Raw genomic sequence first — 12,996 nt, forward strand, 5'->3', positions numbered from 1 at the left:
CCAATCCCCCATTCCATCTCACTGTAGCCTACAGACACTTCCTTCGGAAAATGCATCAGAGCTTACACATGCATACACTGAGCTTATAAATCTATCCAGAGCACGTGTTCTTGGGAAGCCAGTTCTTGGGAAGCCAGCCAATTAACGAGCATTGAGGAGGGAGATATTTAGGAGGTTTCAGAGGATTCGTGGACTGCATCCTGACAACAGATATATTATCCACTTCCTCCGGCACCATTAAATTGTACGTGTGCTAACTTAGAATAAAGCCACTCCGTGTGCCGAGGTACGAAAAGACTTCGGCGCAGCACCAGTCGTCTCAACCGTTCTGCACCTTGGATGATCACGAAGTTTCACGCAAAGCCCCTTGACCCTGAAAGTTCTTTCCCCTGACGTCAGTACCGTTGACCCCGCCCCAGGAATGTTGGGCGAGGCTTAAGGCAACGGTAGGGGAAAGAGGTGTGGCCAATGGGGAGAAGGAGGCGTGTCCCTGTCGCCGCGTTGAGGGCGCCAGTCGGGAAGCAGCCGTGGCCGGCGCTGGCCGAGCGGAGGGAGGCGGGTGCGAGAGCGCGCGCTGCGGAGGGTTGGCCGTGCCAGCAGGCGGTCAGAGGCGGCGGGACAGGGCAGCGCGCGCGCGGAGGGGCGCTGATGGTGCGGCCTCATGTCTAAGACGCTGCGGAGGAAGCGGCACTGGCTGAGCAAGGTGCAAGAGTGCGCCGTGTCCTGGGCGGGCGGCTCCGGACCGAGCCCCGACTGGCTGCGGGGCGGTGCCGAACGCGGCGAGTTCCCCTACCTCGGGGCCCGCCTGCCGACGCTGGCCGACCCGGGCGGGGGGACCAGCCCCGTGCTGCTCTCGGGGAAGCCCCCGAGCCCCGGCGACGTGCTGCTGGAGGTGAACGGCACCCCCGTCAGCGGCCTCACCCACCGAGACACCCTGGCCGTCATCCGCCACTTCAGGGAGCCCGTGCGCCTCAAGACCGTGCGCCCAGGTCAGTGGCTCCGCCGCTAGGGGAGCGGGGAAGCAGCGAGGGAGAGAGCCGCTGGGGCGTCCTTTTTCCGCCAGCCTTTTTCCTCCTTGGAGAGCCTGGCCCTGAAGTCTCTGCTGCAACTTACAATATATCTTGGGCAATGTGATTATTGCATAGCCAACGGGCATAGTGGAAACAGTAGGTCTCTCTATACAATAATCACATTGCCATTGTAGGTCTCTCCTGCTGCACCCAGGTGCACTTTCCGCTTTTATTCCCCTTCTTTCACCTCCCTTCTCCTCTTTCGGCCGCCCCATTCTTCTTCCTTTCCCCTCTTTTCTCCTCTTCCCCGCCATTCCTTTCACCCACTCGTGGCAGCTTTTCGAAATTGTCTTTTTTCATTCATCACCCCCCCCCCCCCCCCCGGTAAAGTGCGTCCCCCTGTATTTTATCCTTTCTATTGCCCTGCAATTTCGCGTCTTTGTGTTGGCACCTCTAGGCTAACTAACCCCTAGGCTTGTTTCTCTGCCTTCTCCTTCCTTTGCAAGATAAAGCTATCTCTCGGTCCTATCTCTTATCCTTTAAGGCAGGCACAGCTCTACCTGTGCCACCTTGCGTGTATATACTTTCTGGGAACTCCATCTCTGCCTACCTGATTTTCCTAGGTGTATTTGGCCTTGCCGTTTTTCATTGTCCTCTGTACATTTACCTCTGCTTGCTGTCTTTCTTACTAAGACAAACCTGACCCTGCCATTTTCTCTCCCTCTTCTTCCCCCCCCCCCAATCAAAGGATACATCTGCTAAATCCTTTCCCTGAACAGACCTAGCCCTTCCTGTTTACTCCAGTATCCACCTTCCGCTTCGGTGGTAGAATCATTATTCAAACACTCCTGTTTGCATGCTTTAATCGGGAGAAGGGCAGTTTTTATGATACCATAGCATTTTGGCAGCGTTTGTATGCAGTTTGTTCTGGAGGGATCTGATCCTTTGCACATTGTGAGAGTTGCCCTGGGTATTTCAGAGCATCTAGGTTTCTGTACACTGGGTTGTCTTTTGTTATTAGCTCTGTTACTAAAAGCTGTCATGGTCACATATATTTATCTTTGAGCATAGCTTGAGTGTCAGCAATTTGGAGTCTTTCTTTGCTGTACTGACAGTTTATGTCGGGAAACAAATAATTACAATTGCTTGAGGATCGCATGCAAGCTGTAGGTTTGCCATACGTGAGATGTGTTACAGTGACCCTAAGCAGGTCTCCTCAGGCCTGTTCAATGGAGCTTACTCCAAGGAAAGTGTTCTTAACATTGTGCTGTCAGTGTTTCTTTGCCATTCATTCTGAAAGCTGGGGGAAGGAGTTGCTTTTTTCTGCCTTTATTTTTGTGGGAGGGGGAGCTGTTGTAATTGTACTTCATGCTTGAGCAAACAGGTTCTCTCATGTTGTATCCGTAGTGCAGCCCCTACAGCTCTTTTCAGTAGAACAGGTTAATGGTATGCTAGACCTCTAACCTTACAGTTGATTTCTAGCATTACTGAACTGATTTTTGTACTGTGCTGCAATAACTTACTTGTGATTAAGCTCCTGTTTTCAACCATCCCTGTGGTATTCATAAGTCAGTGATTCTTCTGCAAAGCAAGTTGTTTGTATATGCATTGAGAGGGAGGTTTATAAAGCATGGAAGCTTGCTGAAAGCTAATGTTACTCTTGGGGAAGATTACTGAATGAGCTTTATTAAAAGCTATCATTTAGGCTAGTTGTCTGCTTGTTATAGGGGACCTGCACTTTCCTTGTATAAAATTAGAATTCCTACATGGCAGAAGCATGTTCAGGAGAGAGACTAGGGCAATCCATCCTTCTTTTCCTTGTTTAGTCACCTGGTGAGGATGATACTGTTAATTAACAAAAGTGACAGTCTGTCAAACCTGTTTAAAACCTATCAGTACTTGAAAATAAAGCTGAGGTCTGTAAGTCAGAGTTTGGCAGATTGGTTTTAGGACAGCCTCATTTAAGATCTTAAGTATTTTCAGCTGTGTGACTTCAATCCCAAGTATCAGTATCTTACAGTGTTGAAATGATGCTCCACTTCTATAACCACCTTGTGTGTGACAGCAAATAATATATTGTTCTGGAGTACAGCACACTAAGACATGTGTGCCTACACATTATTTCATTAATACTAGTTTAAATGGAACACTATCGCTTTTGTGGGTTTTGTTCTCACTTTCAGTAATTTTCTATTCAGAATGCTTGCCTGTCTTGTGGAGTGGAAGAATTTTGGTGTCAGATAGTATTAATACAAAATATCACAGACTATAAGAGTCTTTAGGACATCAAAATAATAGTGTCTGTTAAATATTGAACTTCTTGTATTGTAATACTGAATTTAAGAATGTGCCACTGATTTTTCTTTCATTTAAGGTTAATGTGGGACGTGGGATTTTTCACTTAATTTTATCAGCTATTCTGTAGTCTGGTTTTTACATTTGCGCATTTTCAGTTTGACACAGGAAAATACAACAGTGACCTTGAAATAAGATGGCCTATGATAGTCATTTTTCAGTCGGCAAAACATGTATAGAATGATATATAATATGTCAACCGACAGTATAATTGAGGGTTTTTTTGTGTAACCGCAAACATTCTGGCCCAGGTTGGGAACCATTGGTTTAGAGCATATGTTGGCTTGTGAAAAGTTAGCCAATTTTTACAATCTAATTGCCATATAGTAAAATAGCCCCAAACTACACAGTTGTAACTTTCACTACTAGAACATTCTTACATCAATGCCAATAATATTCCTAACATGAAGTAAACATTGGTTAGGAAATTGTATAATTATCCTTGTAGATTGAACTACTGCAAATGACTGCAGTGACTCAGACTCCTAAGAGCTTCTTGAATTTTTGACAACTTCATTTTTCCAGTGGAAGTCTTATCTAGCCTTGATAGTGTTAATTTGTGTGTGTGTATATAGGAGATATCAAATAATTGCATTAATTATTTAGCCTTCTCACCAGTATGCATTTCAAATGTCAAGTTATTGCTAAGCATTGCTCTTTGCAATCATACAGGCTAATGATTTACAATTGAAAATTTGAAGCTAATTATAGCTGTTCCAGTACAGCACAATATGAATATTAAGCAGAGAATTTTTCCAAAAACTTGAACTGTTGTATGATATAACTCAATTTTGGTAAAACATTCCCTGATCTGCTTTTAGTAATAGGTTGATGTCACATATAAACAGTCTAGCAGTCATACTTTGAAACTAGTTTTCCATTTTTTCCACTTTTAATCTTTTTTTCCTGTCATATCTGTGACTATGTAACCCAGTTGTGTTATGCATATATAGCTTACTGATTCAAGTACATGGCTGCATATGGGACTGCTGGTTTGGCTACTAGAAAAATTAGACTGAAGTGAATTGTATGTCCCCAAGAAAGAACTGCTATGTAGTTTGGTTTTCTACTTTGGCCAATGTGGAACAGAAGATATAGAGTAGTACTGGGTTTGGATGTGGGAGACACATCCAAGTTATGTCTTAAAACACATTAGGCTGTGGGTGATGTCTAAAAACTTTTTGCTATGATTTGTTTCCTATAATTGCAATAAACTGAGAGAATGGCTTGGCATAGGCAATAATATAACAGTGAAATAGAGAGGGGCAGAATAAACTGATTTCATTGGCCTATAGGTTGCATTATAAAATGCATCCACCTGTGAAGAAGTTTCTAAGGACAGCTGACTAAGACAAAAGCCTAGATGTATTTAATAGGCCTATCCCAATCCCATAGAAAAAGGAGGATGAAGTTCATTTTTAGCAACTAAAAAGGATGCATGAGTGCGATGCTGAATTCTTTTGTTTCTAAGCACCTTTCTTCTGGCTGAAGGCACTTGTAATAATTGGAGTATGGTTGAGAGGGTAGAAGCTCCAGAGGGAACAGACTGCAGGCTGGAGAGGGTTCTGTACACCAACGTAGTCCTTTGCTGTTGAAAACAAAGCTTTACCTCCTTTCCCTGTGTTTGGGTCGGTCTGTATTTAAGCACGTGTATCCTAATGCTTACACAATGGCGATATGTTGACCTTAAATATTGCTTGTATTCAGCGAAGCTGAATTTTTTTCACTGAGATTGTCTATCTTTTCTGTTCTGACTTCAATGCAGGACTTGCAGGCAGGGTTTTTTGATCTGCACTGGGTTGTTTTAATCTACCCATCAAGACCAGTTTTTTTCTCCATTCCTCATCTTGTGAAAGCCAGCGTGATGTATGGGTTATAGTTGAACTGGGTTCTGTGAGACCCAGATCAAGGCCCACTCTGCCAAGGAAGCTTGTGAGGTGAGCTGGGCCAGTCTCATTGCCTCATCCTAGCCTACATCACAGGATGTTTGTAAGAAGGGGAAAGAGTTGCAAACTGCTTTGATTCCCCACTGGGGATAAAAGAGGTACAAATGAAGTAAACTGTGATCTGAGTGTGGGAGAAAGGAAGCATTCTCAGTCTCAACATGAAAAGGGTGTTCTGTCCTCTAGGAATTCAGGAAGGTGCAGATCATAGTTGAACGAGACCAAAGGGACATCCAGTCCAATACCCTATCATTCAGGAATCTTGGATGTATACATACATTCTCAACACAATATACATTTTAAAAACCTATCTGTATTAGTTGTATGATATTGGCATATCTTTTTTCTGTTTCCTATTTATTGGAATGATAGTTGAGCTATACTCACTAAAATTATGATTATCTGTTAGGCTGCTCTATTTTGTTTTGTGGAATCAATAAGTTCACAGGATTTTAACTTATTTACTTTATAACACACTCTTTTGTTGCTATAGATTATGGATTGTCAACCTTTTCTTTAATAATTATTTCTGAGTAATGAAAAATATCTTGAGCTACTCCCCCACCCTTGCCAAGAGAGAGTCACATACATATGTTGCTAAATTTTGTTCTGTTGTAGAAATAGAACATGGAGTTGAAAAAGCATCAGAAATAAAGCCATCAGCTAGGCAGCGTAGAGATAAAACTCAGTAATCTTTTCATGATATTGTTCTGGGTGTTCTAGTGGATGCACAATCTACCTACTGGAGCCCCCTGCTAGAGATTATTATTGTTGAGAATGTGAAGAGCTGGATTTGGCCTCTTGCTTGGGTTTTTTCAGTTAAAGATCTTTCAGTAACAGTGTCAATGTGGGGAAGGTGAGGGATGAAATTTACAAAATTTATAACCCACCTTTCTACTTTTGTAACAACCAGCAATTCAGCTAACAATTTAAAACTTACATGATAAAACCTCATTTTAAAACTGTTAAAATCAACCACACATAATTAAACACACATAATTAAACTAATTTTAAAAAGAGTTAAAATACATACAGAACATTAAAACACTGGTGAGGAAGGGGGAGTATTGAGGGAATACTGGAAGATGAAAACTGAGAGGGACAGATGGATTCATACTCCATAGTCTGGCCAGGCAGAAGAATATCTAAGGTAAGATGATAGAGCCAGCTGCTCTAGAAGTGGTGTGGGTAGAAGTACAAGAATGGCCTGAAAGGTTAACATTAATGTTAAAATAACATTTTCTGCTTGGCTTGGAACCACAACCTCTTTGAACCTGAGGGCACCTTGGGATTTCTGACACGGGGTGGTGGGCACAACCACAAAATTGCTGCTGTGGGTGATGGAGCCAACCACAGAATGACCACTGCAGGAGATAGACACACAAACAGGAAACCCAAATGCAGGGGACAAGAACAGTAATTTTTTTAAGGTACTGGAAAAGAGGGGAGAGAGAATAAAATAAACACTATGGTGGCAGTTTGTTTTGAAACAATGTTATTTTAATCTGCAGAGCTAGTCAGATTCCCAGTACTAATCAGAAACCTTGTTGGGCATAACCCCATTTGTCTATACCCACTTTCTAAAACTCCTGGTGGGTGCCAGAAAATATGTCGACAGGTGCCATGGCATCCACAGGAAGCACATTGGGATCCCCTGCAATAGACTTTACTAGTTGGTAGAGAGAAGCCAGATAACCAGTTCTTGGAAGTGTTTTTGTGAAAGCAACAGGCCAGGGAAAAATCAGATTCCAGCTTGCTACTGAGTGGTAGGAACTAGTGGGCTTCTTGCCTCCAGATGTTGCTTGACAGGAACAGTTGGTGCAATGAGGTACTGAGGTCTTAGCAAAAGAACCCTTTATGGTACACATCTGTTTTTGACTCTCCTTGTTTAAGTCAGTCACAACAAGGGTCAAATGAAGGATAACTGTATATGTGTAGCATGCCATGAAGTCATGGTTTACGGTGACAGTAGGGTTTTCAAGGCAAGTGACAAGCAGAGGTGATTTGCCATTGCCTGCCTTGGAGTTGCAACCTTGGACTTCCTTGGTGGTCTCCCATCCAAGTACCATCTAGGGCCGACCCCACTTAGCTTCTGAAATCTGACAAAATCAGACAAGCCTCAGCCCTCCAGATCAGGGATGATGAATGACTGTTGTCTTATAAAATGAAATTATGCATACACATTCTACCAGAAAATAGGATTATTGTTTTGATTTGTTTTATTGTGTCATTAAATGGGTGGCGGAAAACCTGGGAGCGTGCCCAGTTATTTCTAAGTAGAATGGCTTCCAGGAACACCTCAGTAGCTGCCTCTAGATTTCAGACACTGCTTTGGCTCTTTCCTTATAGGGGGGAGAGGCATCTGTGAACATTACCTACAGGAAGCATTCCTAAGCAGATCGGCTTGAAAGTTAGCCCCATGTTATTCAGTGGGACTTATTCCCAGGAAACTCGCCTTAGGATTTCAGCTGCACAGTGTTGCTTTAAGACTGAGTGTCCCTAGAGCAGGGGTAGGGAATCTGCGGCTCTCCAGATGTTCAGGAACTACAATTCCCATCAGCCCCTGCCAGCATGGCTCAACCCTAGAGCTCTCTGGTGTTCTAGGATTCCCCCCCACTTCTATGTGGCCCACAGTTGCATATGTATTTGTTCCCTTTCACAGTCAATCAGTCTTGCTCACATCTCTTTTGATCCAAAGTCTGCTTTATGGAGGATGTATTACAGACTGCATTCCAATGCTATAAGCAAGAGAAATAGAGAACTGCCATAATTAGCACTGTATTCTGAGGGAGATGCCAATAATGCTGACGTGACATCTGAACTGGGATAGAAAGAAAAAGACTAGTAGGGTTAGTAGAAGGTAGAGTTGTTAAAGCATGAAGAAGGGAGCTTAATCAAGTAGTGCAGGGAATGGGTGATCAGCCCTTGAAAAGTATTTGCTGGACTGAGTTATACAATTATTTCCTCTGTCCAAGGCACCAAGAAAATAGTTGAGTACAATCCTTCAGATTAGTGTAATGATGTAACAGCTAGTTTGTCATATGACTAGCACACGTCATGCATCTACATCAAATCCTACAACTGCTTTCTTTCTGCTTTAGAGTGAAAGTGAATGGTAGCTTTTGGTTTGAGGCTCTGATAGAAGTGTGAAAAAATATTGGATATAACTATCATGAACATTTTAAATTTTCTGGATATTCTGTATGTCTGAGAGGTCAGATGTTTCCTTAAAATCATTTCCCACTTCTTGAAGAAATAATGGTTGGTGTGGCTGATAGTGTTCTTGAAAAACCAATTATTTTGGAAAGCTCACTGATTTAAATTAGGTAATTTTTTTTCTTTGTCTGAATTCTCTGTACTATGTTGATATTATTATTATAATAATGCAACCTTCATAGTTCATTTGAATCTTGCACATAATTGCTTTTCTTTTGAGATGTCTGCCTAACAAACTATTTAGCATTTTTCTGTTACATTTAAGAGACATCTATTTTTGAGGAAACCAGTGCTGGCTTGACTCTAATTTTGCACATTAACAGAATAGAAAACCCTTTTGAAGTGTATCTGAAATTTTATTTTTAACTTCTGTAACTTATTGTAAATACAAAATGCTGTGCTATTTGGTAAAGCCCTTTAAGTTGGGGGCAGGAGGGCACATAGTGTTTTTATTGGAAATAAGAAAGTGGGGGAGGGGCAATGTATGTGCAGTATTTACTGTCTGTTTTGCCAAATTGTTCTGTTAACACAAAATGTCATAATTCATAACTTTGCCTATAAAATTGCACTATTTGGTACATTTATGTAATTTAAAAGTATAAGTGCCCTTGTTTTCTAAAAGCAAAACTGTCAGTATACAGGGAGAATGTGAGAGCTACAATCTGTGACATTTATTTAAAATATTTCTGTGCCTCCTTTCTACCCAAATAGGATCTTCAAGGTATCAAACATCAAACATTTGAGCAGTATCTAAATTAAAGTATAAATAAAGTATATAATATTTCTCCCTGGTGGAGGGGGTCCAAAGTTTTCGTGCCTTGTCCAAGATATCTTAGATTGCTACTTGTCTATGCTACCTTATATCACCCTTGCTCAGGTATTTCAAAGTAAGGGCTGTGGCTTCCTTTATAGAGTCAATCGATCTCATGTTGGGACTTCTACTTTCCCTAACATTATTGTCTTTTTCAGCGAGTCTAGTCTTCTCATAAAGTGACTAAAGTGCAATAACCTCAGTTTAGTCATTTTAGCTTCTAGGGACCATTCAGGTTTGATTTGAAATAGAACCCACTTATTTGTCTTCTTGGCAATCAGCAGTACCTGTAAAACTCTCCTCCAACACCACGTTTCAAATGAATTTACTCTCTCCATGTCAGCTTTCTTAATTTCTTCTTGTCTAGGTCTAGTCTCCCCATTCCCAACAAATTTCTGTTCATTGAACATCTGGAAACTTTGCACTTTGAAAAATAACGGATTGACAGTGTAAACTGAATTGCAGTGGAATAATAGAGCTTAAATCTGTTATTTTTTACCTTAATGTATTACTTATCCTTGGTGTTAACAAACATATTATTTGTGCAGATGCAAATGAATAGCTTGGGAACAGCAAAACTTAGCCTCTCTGGTGACATCTTCTAGATGGGAGTCCCACCGTGTAGATAGAAAAGATTAACCTAAATCTATATGGAAGCCTATAGACTTCATAAAATTAAGTCCCTAATTTCATAAATTGGAACTTGCCTATACAATTTGAACATTATGAATATATTGTCTTGTACTGTAATATTAGAAATTTTAATTCCATGATTAAATAACTGAAGTATAGTGTATCATAGTTAAAGCTCCCCACCGCCCCGTCAGGTCCGGGGAGGGGCCTCCAGGCGCCCCTGGACACCCACGTTCCCGCATGAACGGGGAGCGTGCAGCCAGCAGCCCTGCCTAAGCCGGGTGCTGCTTTTTTCTGCCCTCCCCTCAGGGGAGGGGGATTCTACACACTCCCCAGGAAGGGGCAGCCATGCCGGGAGCCACACCACAAGTGGGAAAGAGCCGTTTGCGGCTCGCGAGCCGCGGGTTCCTGACCCTTGGGCTAGTCACAGCTTTTCGAAGCTCTCTCAGCCCCACCCACCTTACAGGGTGTTTGATGTGAGGGGGGAAGGGCAAGGAGATTGTAAGCCCTTTGAGTCTCCTACAGGAGAGAAAGGGGGGGATATAAATCCAAACTCTTCTTCTTCTCTTCTTTACTCACCCGTGTCTCCTTTTTCCTTCACCCTACTTCCCTGCCCTGATTTGTACATGGGTGACAGAAATGTTCCTTGCAACCTTGCTTCTCAGAATATCTAAGCAAGACAATTGCACATAGTTCTTATTGTGGAAGAATGTCTTGATCATACATTCTGCGAGGGCAAAAAGAAGGGAGCAGTACAGTGGCGGTAACATCCAGTGCTACCAAGGCGCAAACCAGGGCTGGTTTGCTTCCTCCCTACCACATCTGTTGTCTTTGTAGAGAGAAACAGTACAATACAACTATGCCTGTTTAAGTCTGTGTTGGACAATCATTATCTGTCCTCTGCTGTGTTAAGATTCTTAACTCCGATTTACTCTGCTATTTTCTTAATGAGCCATTGTTCATATGCACAAGCCTTTCTGCATGGTCATACATCTTGAGGTATATCCTTAAATACTTCTAGGTCTTTATAAAGCCAGCATTAGCATATTTGAAAGTATAGATAGTAAACATCGGAAATGAAACACATTACTTGAACCTTTTTTGCGCCTCTAATGTGCCTTTAAACCTTTTGGTAACGTTAGTTGTCTTAGATATTCTCCAGTGTTTTCATTTATTCATTTGTACCACCTTTCTTCTAATACATTCCAGGCTGTTAACAATTTAAAATATTAAGAAGGAAAATAGGAAAGGCAAAGCATAAAACACTAGCTTTTTTCCCCAGACAGTTCGTGTGACATCTCAGGATCTGATGTTATAAGCACCCTGGACTTCTCTAGTGGATGCAATGTCTATTTAAAAAAAGAGAGAGAAAAGGAGCTTGTAACATTTTTCATCATGATAGCATCAAATTTAATGCATAAATAATCCATTTTAAAGCCATTTTTGTTTAGCCATCAAAATACTTGGCTATATTGTGACATTTTTATGACCTTTAGGAACTTGAATGTTTTTGGCACTTGATTATATGGGACTGGCAGTCTGATCTTCATGTCTGTTTTCAAATGAATTGGTGCAGAGTGGCTTGCAATGTTCATTTTATTTTTGTCATGTTTTTGCCTATGTCTGGGCATCCAAGATAACTAACTGAAACTTGAAAGTATACTACAATTAAAAACATTGCAAAATGTGGTAAATCAACAAAATTTTAACCTAAAAATACAAAATTTGAAAGCAGCATGCAGGAATCAATATTTACCCAGTAGTTCATCATATGTTCCCACCTCCGATACTGTACAAATAAAGGATAAATTTTCCATTGATAGCTTGTCTTATGTCCCAACTACCTATGACTTCATTCTGAGCATTGGGATTGTTGCGGTCATCTCTAAGCAGACACCAGCTTTATGGTTTCTCTTCTATTCATATTAGATCTAACCTACAGGTTTACTCCAGTGAGTGTGTAATGTGTATTCTTTAACACAACAGCTTTGGGAGTGGTCAGTAAAGAACAATGAAAGAATGTTCCAGTGGCTTCTTCCCCATGTTGGTCCAAATACTAGAGCAAATGTACTTGGAGTTTGCTGTTGCTGCTTTGCTCTTTCAAGTTTCTTCTCAAAGCAGCTTCTTTGAAAAGGAAGACCATCAGCAATATTGTGGCACACATTTGTATAATAGCCAATTTCACCATTTATATAAGCAGCAATGACTTCTAGAAAACTAGACTGTCCTCAAGAGAAGGCTGAAGTAATACCTGGTCTGCATATGTAGCAGAATGAGGTGGTTTACCAATTCAGGCTATAGGAGAATGACATGCTTGTATGTCTGTGCAAGTGATCAGCACATCAATTATTTAGCTATAGCCAGGGATGGGTGAGTTCTCCCAAGCTCACCTTTCATTCAACCTTGAATAAAATGAACATTTTGCCAGTGAACTGTCAATGAGCTTCCTTGATTAAAGTTAGCCTGAACAACTGTTGAGCTGTGTCATCAAGAGTGCCATGGGGTTCCATACATCACTTGTATTCCCCCTCATGTATTCCATCTCACCCCAGTTTATTGGAAAATGTTTAGTTAGGATTGTTTTTAAAAGTGATGTTTTTGGGTCCTGCTTAATATTGCTTTTGTTGCTACACAGTTGATGCTATGTTCTATTGTCTTACATCACTTTTCAATAGTTTAAAGTGAGTCTTAAACCTTCAAGGGACCTATTCTGCAGTACCTCTTCCCCTAACTAATTTATTTATGTGCAGCATATTAGGGCTTGCAAACCCAGTTGTGAAAATAAATACTACTGGTGGAATCCTTCTGGTTGTATATTTAGGAGGGTTTTTTAAAAAAAGAAACTTCTTCAGAATAACTTTCTCTTTCTAATGGAGGTGGCAGAACATAGCCCTATGAAAGAATAGGGTACACTGTAATTAAGCTGGCTGCTTTCCTCTCACTGTGGTCCATGGCTGCTCATTTTTCTAATTTACAGCTCTGTACCAGAGCTGATTTAGTAGTTACTAACTTGTTGTAAGTTTACTGT

General features: G+C 41.4%; 1 protein-coding gene across 7 annotated transcripts in view; it reads left to right on the forward strand.

Annotated features, from left to right (window-relative positions):
* Positions 1-526: 526 nt before the first annotated feature.
* Positions 527-12,996, forward strand: part of MAGI3 (membrane associated guanylate kinase, WW and PDZ domain containing 3) — a 204,678-nt gene continuing 192,208 nt past the window's right edge. For all 7 annotated transcript variants that reach the window (XM_048498947.1, XM_048498949.1, XM_048498948.1 and 4 more), the window contains exon 1: positions 527-989. In XM_048498947.1, the coding sequence (XP_048354904.1) occupies positions 662-989 (328 nt within the window). In that variant the 5' untranslated portion in view covers positions 527-661. The remainder of the gene's footprint in view (positions 990-12,996) is intronic.

The sequence above is a fragment of the Sphaerodactylus townsendi genome, linkage group LG05, assembly GCF_021028975.2.
Source record: "Sphaerodactylus townsendi isolate TG3544 linkage group LG05, MPM_Stown_v2.3, whole genome shotgun sequence".
In the NCBI taxonomy this organism is placed as follows: domain Eukaryota; kingdom Metazoa; phylum Chordata; class Lepidosauria; order Squamata; family Sphaerodactylidae; genus Sphaerodactylus; species Sphaerodactylus townsendi.